The sequence below is a fragment of the Cyanistes caeruleus genome, chromosome 25 (genome assembly GCF_971803275.1).
Source record: "Cyanistes caeruleus chromosome 25, bCyaCae1.hap1.1, whole genome shotgun sequence".
Classification (NCBI taxonomy): Eukaryota; Metazoa; Chordata; class Aves; order Passeriformes; family Paridae; genus Cyanistes; species Cyanistes caeruleus.
Genome location: NC_141725.1, coordinates 5,969,732 through 5,992,102, shown reverse-complemented (window position 1 = coordinate 5,992,102; position 22,371 = coordinate 5,969,732). Strand labels below are relative to the sequence as shown.

The following is a 22,371-nucleotide window of genomic DNA, read 5'->3' as shown; positions in this document are numbered from 1 at the left end:
CCAGCTCACACAGGTGCAGGCACAGCCCAAACTCTGTGTCCCCAGCTCACACAGGTGCAGGCACAGCCCAGGGCTCTGTGTCCCCAGCTCACACAGGTGCAGGCACAGCCCAGGGCTCTGTGTCCCCAGCTCACACAGGTGCAGGCACAGCCCAGGGCTCTGTGTCCCCAGCTCACACAGGTGCAGGCACAGCCCAGGGCTCTGTGTGTGTCCCCAGCTCACACAGGTGCAGGCACAGCCCAAACTCTGTGTCCCCAGCTCACACAGGTGCAGGCACAGCCCAGGGCTCTGTGTGTGTCCCCAGCTCACACAGGTGCAGGCACAGCCCAGGGCTCTGTTTGTGTCCCCAGCTCACACACCTGTGTTGCCATCTTGCCGTAGTCGATCCAGCGCAGCGTGGCGAAGTTGGTGGACTCGGCGCAGTTGAAGCCGTGATTGAAGCCAGCGTGGTAACCATAAGGAAATGTGATCATAAACTCCCCAGCTTCCTGGGTGATCTGAAAAACAAAGGCAAAAGGAGGAGACGCCCCACAGGTCACTTAATGCAGCAGCTGGAGAACAGAGACCCATTAAGAAACCCCACTGATTAAATCTCTTTCCACTGGAGGGTTGGCAGAGCAGCCACTGCCAGCTCTTGGCTGAGCCTGGAACATTCCTGGTGAACTGCAGGAATCCTCAAGAATTTCTCTTAAGGGAAAAGCTCAGAACAGCAGATGGAAGGGCATGATCTGAACTGTTTACACCTGCAGGCTCCAGCTACAGAGGGGTCTCAGGCTCCAACTTTCCAAAAGATCAATAAACCTTTGATGTGACCACTTTGGCTCATGGCAGCTCCAAACCTTCATCCCCACACCCATGCCAGAGCAGCCTAGAGCCCTGGATTTCCCTTCTAACATCCCCTCTGCATGGCAGGGTCCTTCTGAAGCACCTCCTGCCCTCCCTGTATTTATTTCCCCACTCACATTTATCAGCCTCACTCACACCTGCTCACCCAAAAGTCAAACACGCTAAAACTTACAGCCCATCCTTTGTGTGCCTGGGGAACTGCCCAGAGCAGCTGGGGCTGCCCCTGGATCCTGCAAGTGTCCAGGGCCAGGCTGGGCTGGGGCAGCCAGGGACAGTGGCAGTGTCCCTGCCATGGCAGGGGTGGCGCTGGGTGGGCTTTAAGGTCCCTTTCAACATGAACCATCCTGTGACTCAACTTTAATAAAATTAAAACAACAATAAGCATTACAGACATTATTAACAAGAACAGAACTCTACAGATCACAGCTGGAACCAGAGGCAAATCAATCTTGATGCTTCTAAAAAAGCCCTCTTTTTATATCTTGTGCAGAAAAACCATTGGGAAAAAAAGAAGTTGAATTGTTAAGAGCATGGCCTGAAGCACAGGAGCAGCTCCCAGCCCAGCTGCCCCTCGTGCAGCAGCACCTCCCCTCCACGGGGTATGGAAGAGGCAAAGCTTGACCTTCCCTGTCTTTCCAAGCCAGCAGTGCTGACAGAGCTCTCAGAGCTGTCACAGGCCAAGAATTCCAGCTGGATTCCTTCCCACAGCCGTAACTCCCAGCTCTGAGCCCACAGAGGCTCCAGGGACTGCACTTCCAAACACAAGGATGGGGCCAAATGCAAAATGTAAACAGACACAAGTTCAAACATCTCCCCCTCAGCTGGGCCAACATCTCAACTTGCTGATGTCATTAATTTAGCAAAGAGGGAATAAAAGCTGCTGTGATACACAGGGGGCTCCTGCAGCATCCCAGGAGGAGGTGCTCGAGTCCAGCCTGCATCCATCCCCTCCACACACCCCAGCAGTGCCACCCTGCTGCCTGCAAAGATGAACAGATCATGTTTCTGTCACTGAAAGCACATCCTGGTGTCTCCATCTCAAGCCCACATCATCCATGGCACTGCTGTCAACATTATCCCACAATAAATTAGAAAACACTCCAGATGATGGATAGGCCATGCAGAAAAGTAATAACCATTGAAGGAAAGCCAGCACAAACTGCCACTCATGAAGAAAGCCCCAAATTTACTGACTTCTGCAAGCTCTTGAGGAATAAATGGAGAAATCAATAGGAGATTACAGAAATACACATTTTTAATTATTAAAAAGCCCCAGTATTGATCTGTTTCTTTTTTTCCAGAACAGCATTATAGAGATTTATAAATGCTGCCTATTTCAACTTCATTGAAATCCGCCAAGAATTCAGATGCAGGGATCCTATCTCTATTCCTGAGGAAAAGTGGCACTTGTTCCCTGCTTGTGAATAACAGTGATCCTCCTGCAGCAGCCACTGTTTCAGGACAGGGCTTGGAGCAGCCTGGGACCGTGGAAGGTTTCCCTGCCCATGGCAGGGTGGGGCTGCCTGGGATTTAAGGTCCCTTCCCACTCCATGGAACCAGTTTGGAGCAGGCCTCTGACACTTCCCACATGCACAGGCAGCTCTGGCTCCGTGTGCTGGGAGCACCCAGCAGCAGTTTGAGTGATTCTGCACAGATACAAATCCCTGTAACCACACTCGGCTGAGGAGATTTACTTCTTGCCACAAGACTTTAAGAATAAGCACATTAAAACGATCATACCAAATAAACATGACCCCTCTTTTCAAATCAGGGCTTAAGAGCTGCAGGGATCCTTCCAGGCTTAGAGCAGCACCAACACTTACACAACAGGGAACCAGCACAGCCAGCTCCTCTTTGGGTCATGCTGGATCCACGAGAAAATAAAGAAATGTTTCTGAATCTCCAGTGGGTTTTGCTGCACCTGATGAGCCAGAACACCCTTATTAGCTCATCCCTCCCTACCTGAGAGGCTCCCTAATTGCCAGAGCTTGTTCAGTGCCAGCTCCTCCTCCCTGCAGTGTCTCAGCCAAACCCCAAAGCCTCCTTTCCGCAGGCAGGCACTCAATATGCCCTTGGAAAGGAAGGCAGCTCCCCCCAGGCTCTGCTGAATCCAGTCCCCAGGAGAGAGGAGCTGAGCTCCCCACAGGCTGCAGGCTCCCCTGCATCCCTGCACCTACCCTGTCAAAGGGAATGCCATACTTCTTCAGGATGGAGGGAGAAATGAGGGTCATCTTGTGCCGGAGGAACGCATCACATCCCTGAGAGCTTCCTGGGAAAAATCCTGTGGAGACATTCAGAGCAGGAGCATCACTACAGGACTGTTCTTGGGAAAACAATACAAACTGTTGAACTCCAGATCATCCTGCCCTACATACCACTACCTAAAGGGAAAAATGTTAATTTTCAGTGAAAGGGAAGGAAATATCTCCATCCCAGGCAGTGGCACGAGGGACACGTTCACACTGGTCACCAACAAGTGGCAGAGGCAGCAGGACCTGACCCAGTCAGAACCTCAGCACCATTAAGTGGTGAATTCTACCCAAGGTCCACGCTGAGTTATTAAAACAAATCACAAATAATAAGAAAAATAAAACAGTGGTAAACACTGACGAAACCCCTGAGTGGCAGCTCAGCCAAAGGAACCTGCTTTTCCCCAGGATCGTGGCTTTCCCTGCAAGTGGCAGATTCCATAACAGATTGTGTGTTTAGAGGGACTCAAACCCATCACGGTTTAGGAAAACAAATAACCCAAGCTCTGGGACCAAAAGTAATTGATGAGACATAATGGAAGGGGTTTCAGAAAGTCAAAAGGATTACTGGATTCCAGGTTTTCTTATATTTTTGTACTAAAAGCATTTCAATTAAAATTATGACTGTCTGCTACCCAGTCTGTCGTCCCTCTCTGCAGTTCCTCTTTTTAATGCACAGTTTAAGTGGCTCTCATTAAAGCCACTAATAAAGAAGCACATTTTAAGTGATTAGCACCAATAACATGGCAACACATTAACATTCTCTCCATGGGCTCCATGGCTCTCCCAGTGAGCCCATTTACAGCTCAGCTATTCATTTTCCATATTAATTGCACACTCATTTCTCCATAGTAAACTTCTCCCCACTGATGCACAGGACAGGGGAACGGCCAGGCAGCAATTCTGGCTCTTTGCAGAGTTAAACCATCACTCACCCAGCTTCCAGAGACAGGAAACTAAAATAAAGACCAGATCATTGATAATTTGCTCCTGGTTTTGCAGCACAAACCATCTCCGTGCCTCAAAATTGATCATCCGTAAAAATTAGTTACAAACAGCAAGAAACTTATTATTGCTCCTGTCAGACTTGGAGTGGTATTTCAGAGTCTGCAGAGCACAAGTCATCTGATTGATTGACTTCTTATAAAAATTACTTTTTTCATCTATTAAAACCTGGCAAATGACTGAGCTGTAGCTTTGAAATGCAACATTTCTGAGCAGCCATTTCCAGAGTTATTTGTATTTAGGGATCATGGAGCTCAGTGCCCAGGAAAACAGCAGCACCAAGCCCCAGGACACTCATCCCCAGTTATTCTGCATTTTCCCCACACAATCAGTTGCTCCCCTTGACACCCTGGAGTATGCTCAGCAGGAAAAGGCAGTACAGGAATTTGCCTCTTTTCTGAGAAATCAGCATTAAAACTTCTTTTCTTTTGCATCAAAGTCTTCCAGATTTCCCTGCCTGCTCCTACCTTCACCACCAGATTTAAACCATTCCAGTTGCCTCACTGGAGATGAACCATGGAGATTTGCAGTTAATTATTCTGGGCCAGCAGCTTTTTTTAGCTGGGCAGCTCCTTGAACATTTGCAAGTGAACAAAAATAGAAACAACACCAACAAATTAAAACACATCCACTTCTGCAGCCAGACATCTTCCCTGAAGTTTGAGAGGTGGGAGTTTGCCACAGCTCAAAGTAACTCTGCCTTCCTCCACCTCCATTTTCCTTTTCTTTTTCCCTCCCTTTCTTTGTTTTGGGTTTTTTTTTCTTTTTAAGATTAACTTTATGGCACTGAAAAATAGAGGATGAAGCTAAAATAAAAAGAAAACCAGCAAATACAGAATGTATTTATAGGGTGAAGGAGCAATGGGTACAAATTGGAAGAGGGGAAATTTAGGTTCAGTATCAGCCAGAAAATGTGTGTTGTGAGGGTGGTGAGACACTGGAACAGGCTGTGGCTGCCCCATCCCTGGGAGCTTCCCTGGTCCAGGGGAAGGTGCCCTGCCCAGGGCAGGGTGCAGTGGAAGGATTTTTAGGGTCCTTTCCAACCCAGACCCTCGTGGATTAAACCCATTGCCCAGACATGAGGGTTTGGCCTCAATGCCTCAAAATTCAAGGTTTTTTCATGGAATTTTAGTTGAGGTCACGCCGTGCCAGGAGTCCAAGGGAGGAGGGAGGAGTGGGCAGGAAAATCCCTGCCAGGTTCTCTGGCTGAGCAGGAGCAGCAGGACCCAGCCCCAAGGCAGAGCTCACCTTTGGCCAGGCGTTCCAGCCTCTTGCCGTGCTCCGGGGGAATGGCATACCTGGCAGGAGGAACAGAAATCAGAACATCAGCTCTTAGTGTAGAAACAGTGAAAGGAAAAGGCTGGAACAAGTGGGGTGATCACCCTCAGCACAGCACACAATGGCTGGCAATAAAACCAAAATTCTCTGTGTCTGAGACATCAGAAACACACAATCCAAGAAAAAAACAGCATTTACTACAAGTCCTTAGACATGTTACATGAAGTGTGTGATTTTCCTGCCACCTTCTCAAACAGCATCACAAGATCTCACGAGGCAGAAGGAAAATCGAGAAGACAAAGTGATACAGCACTGGAAACCTCAGGAATGACTGAGTGCAGGGAACAGCAGGTGTGTTCTCCATGGGGAAAAACATCTGCAAAATAAAACTCTGCAAGAAAGGGATGGGCTGAAAAGGTGTGAAGGAGGCTCTGTGTGCTTTGGAAAAGAATAAACCTTCTGTGTAAACAGCTTTCATTTATTCAAAAAAGTAAATATTCTTCAGCACAGCTCGAGGAGTCATGGCTCAGTCCTTATGTCCCTGCTGGATTTCAGTGTCTGATGTGAAAAAATGGAATTAAAGTATTCAACAATTTTCTTGATGAGGTGACCCTGAAAATGCAGGGTCTGCTGATGAAAACATCATTAAAAGGTGTAGAGAACAATTTCTTACAGTAGGGGTCAACAAAGTGCAAAAGAATTTGATTGGAATTTCTTTTTTTTAGTGCAAATTATTGAACATAATTCTGGAAAAACAATCCAGTGTCCCACAGGTCTCAGACACACGTACAAACACCAGAAGTTTCAATGGCTTTTTCTTCCCAAAAGCTGTTAGTTAGTTCTCTCAGTGCTTTGAGGTTCCCAGTATTCTCAGGAGCAAAGCCCAGGTGACAGAGATTTATGTGTTCAGGTTATAAGAGGGGAACTGAATACCAGGATCCATTTAAATGTGTTTAACATGATGACACACAATAATATTGCCAATGGAAATCTGTAAATCGTTGGTTACATTCTGCAGCAAATTAAATATGGCTCTCCCCGATTTTTGTGACACAGAATTCTGAGAATTTACATTTGTGGCAATGGCATTTATTGCCAGCTATAACTTCTCTTCAAAGTGAATAATAAAAAATACATTATTTTTGCTGTTTCCAATAAAGATGCCAAAGCCACCCTGTCTCCTACCCCAGGCTGGGACCAGGATATTGCAGGAGGGGACTCAGCACGGGGCTGGGGGCTCCCAATGCACCTGATTCTGGGGGAGTTCAGCCAGACAAATTCTGCATTTTCAAGTGTCAAAGCAGGACTGGGGAGAAGCAGCTGCAAGGCCCAAGCTGTGTCAGGAAATCCAGCACACCTGGGCTGGCCTGGAGGGGATGACAGCACACAAACCTCACACAGGGTTTAGGCACTAAGCTGATTTCAACTGATGGCTTAAAAAAAATTTAAGGCCAAATACCATGTAGCACCTAATCTTGTAAAATAATAAATGCAGCTATGGACTCACAACATCCCCTGACCAAAGTTTGACAGTGCCTTAAATTGCATAATTATCAAACAATTCAATTTCATTTGTCTGGGACAAAGCTAGTGGCTTTTATTTTACAAAGACCATTCATCACTTACATAAATGTGATAAAACTAATCCCGATCCAAAGCTCCTTTGTGGGATTAATGTCCCTTAAAACAGGGAAATGAGACATTCCATTCCTTCTGGGAAAAATGCTGAAGGATTGGGAAAGAACTAATTTATGGCTACAAGGCTGCTGATGATTAATGTAATATCCCCAGTCTACAATGCAACCTTCACTTAATTAGTGCCTGTAATTGGGAGTTGTAAAGATAAGATTAATTGAATCTGGAGGATGTTAAAAGTTTAATACATTGGAACATGGTTATTGTGTTATCTGAAACTGCAGCCTGCAAAAAGCCAAGCGAGGCTTTAGAGAACAGCCCATGGAGAGACAAAGAAAAAAGAATTGCTTGGATAGAAACCAGCCAGAGAGGAGGAATTTCCAGCTTATAAAAAAGAACTATATGTAATAATATACAAATCAAAATACCCCAGCACAGAATGGTAATAGCTGACTCCAATTTTAGAAATTAACTTTTTTCTTTGGGCCAGCCTTTAGGAAGCAGAGCCTACACATCCCTCTGCATTTATTCTTAGGAATTCAAAATATTAACTGCAGAAGAGAATTAAAAGTAGGTCAAATTCTGATTTAAGTTATGCTCACAGATCTGACTGATTTACATGAAGACAGGCAATAAAGACAGAATTTGGGCTGCTATTTAAAACCAGGAAGAGAAACAGAAGGCATGCACGGCACAGACTGAGCTCCATCTACACAAAAAATGATTGATTACAAGGCAGAACAAGGAGGGAAAGATGAAAAGTTCTGCAGCCCAAGGGGGCAGTCACTGAGCAGTGAACAGGCAGCAAGGGCTGGCTCTGGGTGCCACCGAGCCCTGCTCGCTGTCAGGAGGGACAGCAGTTCTGGTGTCCCTCGGTTTGTCACCATCCCTGGGGCTCAGCTCAGCTGCAAAACCTCGATTCCACAGGCAACACACAGGTCTGGGCACGGTAAAAAATACCCAAGAATTTCCTTTTCTACAGGCATGACTTGAAGAGCCCCCAGTGCTGGAACACTGCCCTGGATCTGTCCCCAGGCAAAGGGACATTCATGGCCACAGAGCCAAACCCGCAGCTGCGAGAAGAGAAATCAAACTCCCAGGGAACTGGGCTTGCAAACCACCCTCCAGTCTGTGCTCCAAAACTTGCACAGGCTGATCAAGACAAAGGGCCAGGCTTCACCCAAAACCCTGCCACTCAGCAGTTTGGGGATTACAGCAGGAGAAATGTGCTGCTGCTCTGCCAGGGAACGCAGGATTTACACAACAGGGGAAGAAAAACCAGCTCAAGATACAAAAAGTTATAGTTTGTGACTCAAATGTCATCTTACCCCCAAGTCAACAACCTGAAAGTAATATACTGAGCCTTTTAAATTACCTTTTTCTACTTTCCACCAAAACAACAGAAAATCCCTGAAGTGGATCAAGTACTACTTGTACACATCTAGAACTTGCTGTTCTGTGGGAAAGACTCTCAGCTTCCAATTTTATTTCATGAAACCTAATTCCAGCATTTCTGATCTCTACTTCCATTTCCTGAGTTCTTGAGTCAGGATCACAGGTCCAAAAGGTTTTGCCCCAAAGCTATAAATGTGTTAGAGAATGATCTTCCTGGAGTGGTGGCTTGCTTTTGCTAATATGGACTCATGGAATCCCAAAGTGTTTTGGGTTGGAAGAGACCCTAAATATCCATTTCCACCCCTGCCATGGCAGGGACACTGCCACTGTCCCAGGAGCTCCAGCCCCAGTGTCCAGCCTGGCCCTGGGCACTGCCAGGGATCCAGGGGCAGCCCCAGCTGCTCTGGGCACCTGTGCCAGGGCCTGCCCCCCTCCCAGGCAGGAATTCCTTCCCAACATGAGTTTAACTGGACAGCTCCCTCTCTACCCTTAACACAAAAGAGAGGTCTGTCCTATTTGCCATCATAGGATATCATTAATAGAGTAATTTTCTTGGTGTTTTGTTTATTCCCCTGGAATGGGGCTTGATGGATGTGGATAATTATCAGACTATAAAAGCCAGCAAATGTGCTATTTTCTATCGCTCTAAATCATCAAACAAATAAAGTGTGAAACAGCATTTCTGAATACAATTTTCCCCTCTAATGGCTTAGAATTATTATCAGGAACAATGAGAATAAATAAGCAAATGTCTTGTGAATTAAGAATTAAACAAGTGTGTCAGTAAAAAGGAGCATTCAGGCCATCCTGGGATGCAGGGACCCCTCTGGAGGCCACCAAGGAGTGACGAAACAAGGAATTCATCTGGGCAGCTCCCAGATCCTGGTGTTCCTCAGGGACCTCCCAGTCCCTGCTCTCCCCTCCCTGCTGCTTCTCAAAGGGAGTCAGCTCAGTTTTGGCCGAAGAACTAACACTTCATCCTCAGCAAAGGCCTGCTCACAGCTGTCTTCTCCTTATTTGAGAGGAATTTTTCTCACCTGAAGCCATCCCTGCCTCTGGCAGAGGACCAGACCATGCTGTCCCTCCACCCAACATCCCTCAAAGCTTCCAAGACCTTTTCCCTCTCCAGCTGTCGCTCCCAGAGTTTTTGAGTTGCACCTTGTTCCGCACCTCATTTCCACCCTCCTGCACCAACACAGAGCAATTAAACAGTGATTATTTCACCAAATCCCACTCCCCACTCTCTGGGAGTCTGGGCTCCGTGGGCAGGGGCAGGTTCAACCACGAGACTCTGGAAATGTCACTCCAGTGCTGTTCCTGGGAGAAGGTAAGAAACTCAATTTCACAGTGTCTGCACAAGGTCTGCCCAAGCAGGCCCCACACAGTTTAACACACCATAATTATGGAATAAAGAACAGAAACAGAACGGGAGCAGCACATTTAAAACGCCCAGGCCAGCGTGTCAAGCTGGGGTGAGTTATCTGTCTTCAAAGCAGATTTAATTGTGCCAAGAACAGTGACCCTTTAAGATTCAAATGCCAACCTGCTCTCAGCCACGACAGGCAGAATGAAAAGCTGCTATTCCAGTCTCTGTAAGGCAAAGGGTGCCCATAAACCCAGAATCTCAACCCTGACCTTCAACATCTTTAGCCCCCACGACAGCAGCAAAGCCTCCAAAGAAAAGCCCCTGGTCCATCAGGAATATTTATCACCCAGCAGAACCATTAAGAACAGCATTAGCACAGGCTGGCACCTCCTGCAAGGTTCAGATCCTGCTCCTGAGGCCTCGTTTTTCTACAAGGTAAAACATGAAACAACATCTCCTCAGTGTGTCAGAGCAAAGCTCAGGGTAAAAGGGGGCAGAACGCTAGAAGCTCCCAGAATATCCTGAGCTGGAAGGGACCCACAGGGATCACAGTCCAACTCCTGCTGCCCAACACTATTTTTAAGCTGTTTTGCCTGTATGAGGAAAGAAAAAAGATATTTCAACAAGAACTGGTTGTTCCTTTGTTGGTCGTACTGTCACCTCTACCCTCCTCCATAATTAACCTCCCTTCATCCCTCTCTCCCAACAATTCGTTAAAATACTGAAATCAACTCCCTTTCTTCTCCTCATCAAACCTGAGGCTGGCCCACACTGAATGGGATGGAAATCTCCTCTTTCCCTTCTCAACATCCTGGTTAGGAAGGGAGAATCTCTGGCCTCCCTCTCTCCCTTCTGCTGCCTCCTTCCATCAGGAATGCAAACACTGCCGGGAGATAAGATCACAGGGATCAGAGAGCTCCTTGCTCCTAGGAAAGAACCTTTATCAAGGGCCTGAGGTTTTATCTTGAACGGATCACTCCACAGGACAATGGGTGATGGAATTCAGTATCTTTAACCAGCAGTGTCAATGATTCCAAATAATGACATTTTACTGAAATACACCCAGGGTGAGAGATAAACACCCAGGCTGGGGAGTATCAACTCCAAAAGCTGTAATTAGGAGCAAATAGGTATTGACAGGACCAAAACCCACCTGCCTCCCACAGCTGCCCAGTGCAACCCCTGGGGAACCTGCACAGAGAGAAAATCAGGGCAAACCTGCTCAGGAAGGGCCTGAGCACCACCAAACACAGCCAGCACCCACCCAACACAGCCAGCACCCACCAAACACAGCCAGCACCCAGCAAACACCCACCCAACACAGCCAGCACCCACCAAACACCCACCCAACACAGCCAGCACCCACCCAACACAGCCAGCACCCACCCAACACAGCCAGCACCCACCAAACACAGCCAGCACCCAGCAAACACCCACCCAACACAGCCAGCACCCACCAAACACAGCCAGTACCCACCAAACACCCACCAAACACAGCCAGCACCCACCAAACACAGCCAGCACCCACCAAACACAGCCAGCACCCACCAAACACAGCCAGCACCCACCCAACACAGCCAGCACCCACCAAACACAGCCAGCACCCACCAAACACAGCCAGCACCCACCAAACACAGCCAGCACCCACCCAACACAGCCAGCACTCATCAAACACAGCCAACACCCACCCACAGGACCCATTTCACTCCAGAAAATCCCTTCTCTCACACACACACCTTCCTCATTAGCCACAACATGAAGAAATGGCAGCGATTCTGCTGCCAGTGGAACAGCAGGATGAAAAACTCCCTCCTTCCCCAAAGAAACTCAAGTTGGGATTGCAAACTCTCCGTTTGTTTTCCAGTGGGGATGAGCAGAATATCTCAGGTCACTCTGAAGTTGGGATCAAATCCCTGGGGACTGAGTCCTGGAAGATTAGAGTCGAGCCTAACTTGTGCCAATCATGTACTTCTAAAAGACTCTTCAACCCTTAGAGTTGCCTTCAGCTAGAAATAGGATTAAAGAGCCATTAGTTTCCAGAAGTGACATTAGACAGGAGCTTTTTAAAATTCTGATTTTGAAGCAATATGAATTTTCAAGAGGTACAACTGAGCTCCCAGATTAGCACAATGGGCTACTTTCAGTGATTCACTAACCCCCAGCTCAACGAATACAAAGAGATTTTTCCAGAACTCCAAATGCAATTTTAATTTTTTATTTTTTTTTTTTTTAAAGCAGAGAGTTTAATGTGAACAACCATCTGCTCTTGGAAGGACTCTCAGTGCCCCAGTCCAGTCAGCTCCACAGCACAAGTGCCAGGCACAAAGCCCAAAATTGCAGAGCACACTGGAGTGTCTCTCCCTCCACGTGTAAAAATAACCCAAAGCCTGCTTCAGCCTGCAGTGAATGAGCAGCATGAAGGAGCCATTTCACTAAGAAAAGGTGTTTGGGGAAAAACATTATGAAGTCATTTACTCATTCAGTTTAGCCAAGAAGATAATTAGTACACAATTCAACAGAGATGAATGACTACAAGATTCATCCCCTTGCCATTCCCCGTTATTTGTTTGGAAGAACCTGTTCACATCAGATTTATTTCCCTAAACTGGCAATCAGATTATTAATTACTGGTTGTTTTTGTAGTGGATACCATACAAATAGAAAGAAAAGCAAAGATTATGGTTCAAAGAGCCTGTATTCTAAAATAATAGCTCATTTCAGCTCCAGAAACAAGGGGGAAAAAGGTAACCAGGGGAGATCAGAGCTGTCTGTGCCTTGTACCAAGTGACCTGTGTGAGCTGCCTCCCTCACCGGGCACAGCAACACGTATTCCTGAGAAAAACACGGATAATTGCCTACAGCAGAACAAAAGAAATTTGCTCATGAGTAATGAAAGATATTCTTAGACTAGGAAACCCCTTGTGCTAGAGGTGCAATGCCTCTACACACACACTTTTCTTTTCTGAGGAGAAAAAAATCCAGCATTCCAAAGGTTTAATGCTCCCCATCCATCAAACTGCAGCGTTCCCAACTACAGCTGCTTTGAAGTGAGAGCTGTGTTCTTGTCAGCATCAAAGCCACAAGTGTTGTAGCTGAGATTTGATAAAGATCACTGACACAGTTTGTAAAGTTTCCTTTATTTCTTCTGTTTGATCCCCTCTGTGTGGCTGATGGGGCATTGGAAACGAAGGGGATGCAAAGCCAGCACATTTATTCCTTGGAGCATTAAGGGGTTAACGAGTGCACAGCTCTCAGACAGCACCAGTGCTGTTTAAGTGCTGTCATTACTACGGGCTCCTCTTATTTTAAACCTCACTTGTGCTGCACTTGGCATCACCCCTCGACAATTTTCTCTGCTGAGTAAAGAAAAAAAAAACCTCCCCGCTGATTTCTGCCAACGTGTTAACAAAATGTGAATAAAGACAAAGCTCTGCAGCACCACTCCTGCTTCCTCTGGCCTCCCCCAGCCCTGCTGCCAGCTCTATGCCAAGCTGGAATTTGCAAGCTCATTGTCCCAGGGGGCCGAGTCAGATCAGGCTGAAGGAGTGAGATGGAGCATGGAAGCACATCTCCCTCCCCTCCAGTCTCAGTGCTCTGCCCAAAAGCCTCTGTTATTAAACCAATCTGTGATCCTGTCAGACTTCCATAGATCTTCATTTCAAAGCAGGCCTGAGCTCTGAGCAGACACTTTCAGAAGGCAGGGATGGGCTGGAGCAAGAGCTGCTTCTGTCAGCCCAGCTGGGGCTCCTGGGCTGGAGGGACCAGGGCAGGAGCCAGCCCAGATGCTGCTGTGGAAACGGGGGTGACCCCAGCTCAGCACCTCCTCCTGCCAGCATCCTTCTGGAAGGTGCCAAGAGGAGGCACAGGTGGGAAGGGTCTCCTCTTTGCCTGGTCAGGTACAGCAGCTCACAGGTGAACCTCAGCCTCGGAGATCTCTGATTTCAACCAGTGCAACAGGCTCAGTAAAGACAGACATAAAATGCACAGACTGAAACTGAAATGGCAGCAAAGCACAAAATAATTCCATGCCTTCTGCAGTGGGTTTGGGTGAGAATAAAAACCAGAGAGGGCTCTAGGGGGGAAGCACAAACACAGCACGGAGCTGTGAAAGGGGGGCTGTGGCTGAGACCAATCCATCTGTCCCTCCTCACACAAGTCCCACAGCTGATTCCATCAATCCCAGGCTCTGCTTTGACCTTCATGGTATTTTCTCTCAGTTAGATGAGAGTGAATGAGGAAAGGCAATACTTGAGTCCTAACTCCCCAAATTCTGTGCCTCCTCTGCAGCAGAAAAATGACCTTTTCATAATCTGTCTACAACAGCCTAATGAAAGACCACAGAAACCCCTGTCTATTAAAAAGAGAAATCTCCACTATTCCAATTGCAGCACCTGATTGGGAAGATTATCCAAGCCAGAGCTCGTTCAGGACCACGTGCTGAGCCCATGGATTCTGAAAGCAAAGCAGCAGTGAGCACCATCCCCTCATCCCTCTCCCCCAGCTCCAGGAAGAAGGGCTGGGGAGCTGGGTAGTGGTTTGTGCTGATTAACTAATGACTGCAGGGCTGTTAATGACTCGCTGCTCTCAGTTATCAGGGAATTACAGGGGGATACAGCTCTGCATCCCAACACAGCCCAGCATCCACACACCTCCCAGCAAACCCACGTGCACACGGATTCTCAGTGCAGAAAGCCCATTCCAAAGCAGATTTCACCTTCATTTTAGAAGAGTCAGGAGAGTGAAAAGCTGTTCTGCCTGGCCATACTTTATCTCACTTTCCTTTTATCCCTTTTAATGAATATCCCTGTTCCTTTCTCTCTCCCTTTTATCAACAGAAAAGGGTCTTGCTCTGCCAAATCTGCCTGAGAGCAAATGGTGTTGCAGTTAATCTATAAATCAACCATCGCCATAAATTCTGCTCTTTCTCCATCCAAAACTGCAGAGCTGTAAAAGAGATTACATGGGACAGCAGAGGCAGGAAGGAAATCTGGGAGCTGTGAGGAGCTGCCATCACAGCCAAATGGCCTTCCCTGCTTCTCCTTTCTCCCCACTCCACCCAAAAAGCCTCCAGACCTCTGCTGCCAGGCCTGGAACACTTTCAGGAGCAAGGACACCTCACACACTTCCCATGGAAGATGATGCAGACCCTGGGGATTGAGGGAGGAAAGGCTGCAGAATCTTCTCCTGAATTCCCTAACACCAAGAAACAGGAAAAGCAAAATTCAGAAAAATTAAAATTCTCAGTGTGGAGCATCAGCTCCCTCAAGGGCAAATCTCAGCTGTGATTCCAGCTAATGCAGCCTAAGGAATCTGAGGATCTCCAGGGTGCCAGGGCTACTGAGACCCCAAAAACCAACACTTGCAGTGCCATCTGATCCCTGCAGTGCCCCTGAGAGGAGGGAGTGGCAGGAGGCAATAAAGGATGAAGGGTCAATGCAGCCACACAGTTCTGTACCAAACAGCAAAGCAGCTGCTTGCAGTGGGGTTACAACATCTGGGGGTGTTAAAGCAGGGGGACAGAGCAGAGCCTCACGGGGAGAGGCGGAGAGGGGCAGCATCCTGCACGGAAAATGAGCAGAGAAGCTGGGAGAGTTAAGCTCCGTGACTGTATTAGGTCATTTTCCCCCTCCAAGGCAGTTTTCCAGGGATTAACGTCTCTGTCCTGAGGGGAGGAGAGGACAAGGGTTGAGCAAAGAAAGCTGCAGTTCCTGCAGACAAGAGTGAGGATCCTCAGCCCTTCAGATGTGCTGCTGCTCCTGGAGGAGCTCCTGGCCAAGGCCAGCGAGGATCCTTTGGGAATGCCCTCCCAAGGGAGCTCCTTGGCTTCAATCTCCCCCTCACAGGCCTGCCAGGAAAGGTGAGCTGTCCCTGCTGACAGCAGCACCACCAGATACTGCAGAGCTGCAGGTGTGACAGGAAAACAACGAGCTTGGAAGGGACCTCAAATCCCAGCCAGAGCCACCCCTGCCATGGGCAGGGACACCTGGTGGCCTTGGGCACGCCAGGGCTGCAGGACAGCCACAAGCAGGATTTGCCCTCCTTCCCTCTGCTCCACTGCACTTGCCCCACCCAGGGAGCCTCACTGGGGCACCTGGAGGGAAGAAAGCAGAAATTCGAAAATATTTTAACCAACAAAGGTTTGGGGTAACTCCATGGACTCTCAGGTTTGCAGTCCTCAGACTTCCACAAGACAGAATTCCAGAAGTGTTTCTAGAATGTAATTGTATCTGTGACCAGTGCTTCCAACTAATCATATTATTTTAAAGTTCCTTTGGTAATTTGTCCTTAATTCCACATAAACTGCTGTTCTGGCATAAAGTGTACTTTGTGATATCAAAGTCAAACAGATTAGGCATGATCCACTTCCAGCGAGGGAGTGTTTTGGAGAGGAGATGATATAACTTAAAAGCTAAAGCTGGCTCCCTGTTTTAATTAAAGGGGATTAAACATCCATCATGATAAGGGAAAAGGGACATTTTATAAAAATCAATTACCTTCCTCAGTGTCAGTCTGGTTTAACACCTGCGGTTTCTGAGAGAAGGAAGAGTGTAACATCCCAGCAGCACTCAGAGAGGGTAAATTAAATACTGTTGCTGTACAGCAAGATCGCTCACGAAATATCCACGGAAAATAACTTTATCACCAAATAACTTTATTACCCAGGCAAGTCACTTGACAAAAAAAGATGTTACACTCCTAAAGTGCATCTGGCAAATTCACAATACTGAGGCTCAAGGTTTCCTGCAGCACTGCCCCACCCCAGGAAGCCTCCAGGTAGGGATTGCACATCTTTATGGAGATAAAAGGAAATGCTGGAGGAGCACCTCAGCATCTAAAAATATTCCTTTGGAATTTCAAAGGCTGAGCCACATCCATTCCTCAATAAAATGCCATAATAACCATGAAGAATGAGGCCTGGCACTCAGCTTTGTTGCTTCTGTCATTATAAAATCAGTTTCTGCTTGCACCGTTTGACAATATGCTCAATTTTAGATCTCACACAGGAGTGTATGAGGTAATTATACATAATATGTATAATTGATACAGCAAAAATTCCTACCACGAGAGGTTTAATATGGGGCTGCAGAATTAAATACATTTTGGGTTTTTTCAGAAGTTTGAGGCTATGAAAAGGTGGCAATTAAATTCCTAACGCGAGAGGGACATTTTACTGTAATTTGAGAAAAAAAGCAAGTGCAAGGCTGGATCTGGCAGCTCCCTGCCTGAGGGGCCTCACACGAGGTTACACAACTGCTCCCAGTTCCAGGGGTGCTGCAGGACGTGCCCACAGCTCCCAGGCTTCCTCCTCAGCCTGTCAGACTGACCTTGCAGCTGGGAACAGCCACGGGGTGAGAACAGGGTGAGGAGCAGAGCTTGTGCCTGGGAACAGCACAGCCAGAGGGAAAATCCCCCTGGAATGGGGTGAGGCCAGCCCAGGGCCTCAGGGAAAACTGAGAGAGGATCCCACCAATCCACACCAGCATCCGCAGGGGCTGTCAGAGGATGGTGTCCCACCCCAACCTGAGGAAGAATTTCTTTCCACGGAGGCTGGCGGAGCTCTGGGACAGCTGCCCATGGAGTTTCCCTCTCTGGAGACATCCCAAACCCACCGGGACACCTTCCCGAGTCACCTGCTGCAGGTGACCCCACCTTGGACTGGGGAGTCTCCAGAGGTCCCTCCCAACCCAAATAATGCTGGGATCCTGTGAAATAAACACAGATTTTTCCTAAAACCCAATCAGTGAGCTTTGTGAGCGAAGCAGCTCCTTTCTCCCCTCCCCTCAGAAGGCAGCAGGGCTGCTGGCTCCTCACCCTTCCCACAGCCTGGAGAGAAGCATCCCAAGATAATTTATGTGAGACACAAAGAAAGAGTTACGGTTTTTAACAGGCAATTTTGAAGCAGATACTACCAATATACAGAGTCCTTGGTTCCACTGAATAAATATCTCTGACAGCCAAACAATAACTCTGCCTCTTATTTTAGAGCTCAACCCCAAACTGGTAGACTTTGTAACTCTCCACACTCCTGCTATTCCCTGAGGTGCTTCCAAGATGATCACTGTCAGAGCCACGGAGTCTATAAAAAGGATGAAGGAAGCTGGGAAATTTCCACAGAGGTGGTGCCAGCAAAGCAGAGTGAACATTTCAGCCATCCCTGAGCGAAGGCAGGCTGCAGCACTGGAATTGCAGCAGTGCAGTCCAAGAGCTCCCCCAGCTGAGCCCTGTGCTGCCTGCAGTCACTCCCAGAACAGCTCGGGTACCTGCAGAGCTCCAGACCTGCTCCAGAGGATTCACATTTACTGTCTGCAGCCAAGGCTTGTTCAGAGGAGACCTGAGAACTCCTTAAGAGGAGCTGCCACAGTGCAGAACCAGGAAGGAGTGGCTTGGGAAGTGGCAAACTCCTGCCTGAGGCTCAAGGGAAGAGCAGGGAGGCGCTGCCAAAGCAGCAGTGCCATCCTGTCACAGCCCATCCCATTCTGTGTCACACACTGCCACCTACCTATGGAACCTCCACTGAAAAGGACAAGCTTCTGCTCCAAACACGGCCTGTCTTCAAAACCCTCATTTTCCCCCAGCTGGGCAGTGACTCTCACAACACAGGGTGGCTGGAGAAAGGCTGGCACAACCCCACCCAAACCTCAGGCCAGCTGCTCCCACCCCTCCTGGAGCATCCCAGTCCTGCTGGGCTGTGCTGGGGTCTCTGAGCTCCTGCTGGGCTGTGCTGGGGTCCCTGAGCTCCTGCTGGGCTGTGCTGGGGTCTCTGAGCTCCTGCTGGGCTGTGCTGGGGTCTGTGAGCTCCTGCTGGGCTGTGCTGGGGTCTCTGAGCTCCTGCTGGGCTGTGCTGGGGTCTCTGAGCTCCTGCTGGGCTGTGCTGGGGTCCCTGAGCTCCTGCTGGGCTGTGCTGGGGTCCCTGAGCTCCTGCTGGGCTGTGCTGGGGTCTCTGAGCTCCTGCTGGACTGTGCTGGGGTCTCTGAGCTCCTGCTGGGCTGTGCTGGGGTCTCTGAGCTCCTGCTGGGCTGTGCTGGGGTCCCTGAGCTCCTGCTGGGCTGTGCTGGGGTCCCTGAGCTCCTGCTGGGCTGTGCTGGGGTCTCTGAGCTCCTGCTGGACTGTGCTGGGGTCTCTGAGCTCCTGCTGGGCTGTGCTGGGGTCTCTGAGCTCCTGCTGGGCTGTGCTGGGGTCCCTGAGCTCCTGCTGGGCTGTGCTGGGGTCCCTGAGCTCCTGCTGGGCTGTGCTGGGGTCTCTGAGCTCCTGCTGGACTGTGCTGGGGTCTCTGAGCTCCTGCTGGGCTGTGCTGGGCTCCCTGAGCTCCTGCTGGGCTGTGCTGGGGTCTCTGAGCTCCTGCTGGGCTGTGCTGGGCTCCCTGAGCTCCTGCTGGGCTGTGCTGGGGTCTCTGAGCTCCTGCTGGGCTGTGCTGGGGTCTCTGAGCTCCTGCTGGGCTGTGCTGGGGTCTCTGAGCTCCTGCTGGGCTGTGCTGGGCTCCCTGAGCTCTCTGAGCAAAGGGGATGAGGAGCTTCCCACGGGCTGTGGCACCATCTGCTGGACATGGGACCAGGAAAATGGGTTGGAATGAAGGGATTCTGGAGGAAAAACTGACAGGATCCAAACTGAACCATGGAATACTGAGCTGCAAATGCACAGGATCATCAGCCCAGGACACCCCAACAACCCCACCCTGTCCCAGAGCAGTGTCCAAACGCTCCTGGCAGCCCTGGGGCTGTCAGCACTCCCAGGGGGAAGATCAGTCACATCCCAGCCAAGCCAGAAATACATTTCTGAAGCTCAACCTTGTTTTACAGAGGTATCACAAGGGAATCCTCGTGCATCTGCCTCAGCCAGTGAGCCCAAGCATCAGGAAGGTTGGGAAACAGATTCCATGACATGTTGGAAAGGTTTTTAAAATTCCCATTCATGTTCCACAGGCAGCCCCTCCCTCCACCCCTTTCCAGGACTGGAAAAGAGCACTGGAGCCATCCATTTACAGCCTCCTGGCTCCTGGGGGCTTTCATGTGCCACAGGCACCAGCACCGGAGCCTCTCGGAGCCCCCAGGGAGCCACAGCCCTGCGAGGAGGGAGGATCCCGTCTGCCACTGCCAGGCCATGGTGACAGCACAGCCTCCCTGTGACATTTCTGCTCCAATTTGCACGCAAATGTCAATATTTATTAGTCACATCAAAATCCTCGGCAAAGCTCCCCTGGGTTGCTGAGTCTCTGCACTTATGCTTTTAAATTGCTTAAAAAAGAAGCATATTGGCTCTTGGTAATTCATTCCAGACTTCCTACATTCTTTATTTCATCTTTAACTATCTACTGCTTTTGTGGAGAGTTACTTCCAGCCAGTCTATGCATCAACAGAGTTGAAAAATGCTTTACCACCATGCCAGAAAATGACCATGGAAAAGTAACCTTTTCACTGAACTTGTCCCTGGAGCTGTGAACGTATTTATGTATTTAAATCATGGAAATTTGAAAGTAACAGATGTTTCCTGCCTAGAGCACAGTGCAAGAACAACAGTGTTTCACTATTACAGTGCCTCTCAAGCATCCACACATTCCCATCCCCATTTGCTCTCCTGTGCATTAGTTTGCAAAAACCCCCAAGTGTTGAAATCTGGTTTTAATCGTGATGTCAACAAGTCTCCCTAATCCTGCTGAAAGTCAGGAATTAGGCCTCTGAGCAAGCCAGCATGAAAGAAAGTGAAATTGCTTTTAAATGCAGAGTAGGAGGGAAGAGGAGAGAAAAAATGGGAATTGAGAGATTAGTAAACCTGATGGAATTTGGTAGAGCTGGGGAAAGGATATTTTAGTGGTGCCCAAGAGCCCTCACTTACCAGGATTTGGGCTCCCCAAAATGCAAATAGTTGATGCTGTAGAGATCCATGTCCTCTGTGTGCCAAGCAAAAGTTGTCTTCCACATGCCGAAGTAGAGGTAGGGAGTGTTCACACCCTCGATGATGATGCCACACTCGTGTTCCACCATGTCCAGGAGGGTGTTCAGATTGCCAATGTTCCACTCGTCCACGTCCTGGAATCCAGCAGAAACGGTTTGTGCTGGCAATGTCAGGAGCAGTCAGCTCCCTCCCAGGGCCCCAGGGTGTGGATAACAGAGTTCCCTCACTGACTGGACACCCTCAGCTCCCAGGAAGGTTTATTTGCTCCTCTCAAAGGCTCCACAGGCAGGAGGGAGCTCCAGAACTCTGAAGAGGCTCTTGCAACACCCCAGCATTGATTAACTATTCTGGTAAGGAACAGAGCATGAACTCAGGGTAAAACACACTCCTCTCAGATGTTCTTCCCCTGACCAGAAACACCTCAGTGTGGCCAAAGGGGCAGAACCTTCTACCTCAGCTCAGTGCTCCAGGGAGGAACAGGGAGAACATCTGGAGAACAGCTGTGTCTGTGCCTGGCCGAGTCCCACCCTGACCACAGCAGGGAAAGGATGTGACACTCCCAGCCAAGCACCAAATCCTCTGCACCCCTGCCATGTCCACGGCTCTCAGCACCTCTTATCTCTGCTCATTCCAATTAATCCCATATTAAACCATACTGATAATAAAAGACACTCTACATTCACACATAATCAGACAGTATTCCAAAAAAGGCCACCTTCCACTCAAAAGGAAACTACAGAGGAAGAGATGTAAGTTATCTGGCTAAAAAGAGTAAGAACAGAGAAACCTTTATCATTACAGAATTACTTGAAGCAGAGGATGAAATTTCACCTGGAAAATTTCACCATGGAAAAGCTTAAACAATTTGAATTGTAAAATAATTCAGTGTGCAGGTGCATTGTATCCTAATGGAGCTGCCTACAGAGAAAACACCCAAATGCAAATAATTTAAAATCCAAATGCAAATAATTTATATATGTTAAGAATCAGAACTATTTTTGATGAAGCGCCATTTCCTTGAAATGCTCATTTTTTCTGGCTTTCTAAGGAGCTTCAGCAGAAATCTCCATTTTATTCCCTTAAAAAAGAAACAAAACCCAAGGTATAGAAATTTTTTTGCCACAGAATAAGAATTCTGCGTAAGAATTTGTTTAAATCACACTTTTCCTCATTTTTCTACTAAAAGCCAGCTTTTCACAGCTTCCACTGACTATTGTCCTGAATCTCAGGGGAAGTTTAGTCCCACTTTTGTAATGAGGGGAAAAAACCAAAGGTATTGGGGTTTTTTAGGGTGGCTACATCAGTGAGATTGTGAATTAGTGTTCCTTAATGAGGAAAGTGCAATAAGGAGGTCAGTGTCCATGTCTGATAGGAATAAAGGAGAAGCACTGCACTTACTGCATCATACAGGGAGCCACTGATGTCAGCCCCATAAATGGGAGACACAAAGGTGAGGTTCTTCCAGTACTTGCGCTCCAGGTCCTCAAAGTCCTGGTGCCGAGGGGTGCAGTACCTGCCAGGGAACACAGGGATGTCAGGGGTCCTGACAGCAGCAGCACAGCAGGTGCTGAGGGTGCACTTCACCTCCAGCTCACAGAACCTGCTGCCCCCTCCAGCCCTGCACAAACCCTCTCGGGTCAGGCTGTGCTGCACCACGTCCCCATCCCACAGGGAGCTGGGGGCAGCTGCAGCTCTCAGGGGCCAGAA

At 48.5% G+C, this 22,371-nt stretch overlaps 1 protein-coding gene across 9 annotated transcripts in view; it reads right to left on the bottom strand.

Annotated features, from left to right (window-relative positions):
* Positions 1-22,371, bottom strand: part of KDM4B (lysine demethylase 4B) — a 67,784-nt gene that overhangs the window by 34,171 nt on the left and 11,242 nt on the right. For all 9 annotated transcript variants that reach the window (XM_086862924.1, XM_086862926.1, XM_086862928.1 and 6 more), the window contains 5 exons: positions 22,063-22,177; positions 20,605-20,798; positions 5,349-5,398; positions 3,024-3,127; positions 360-497 (listed from right to left, as the gene is read on the bottom strand). In XM_086862924.1, the coding sequence (XP_086719050.1) occupies positions 360-497; positions 3,024-3,127; positions 5,349-5,398; positions 20,605-20,798; positions 22,063-22,177 (601 nt within the window). The remainder of the gene's footprint in view (positions 1-359; positions 498-3,023; positions 3,128-5,348; positions 5,399-20,604; positions 20,799-22,062; positions 22,178-22,371) is intronic.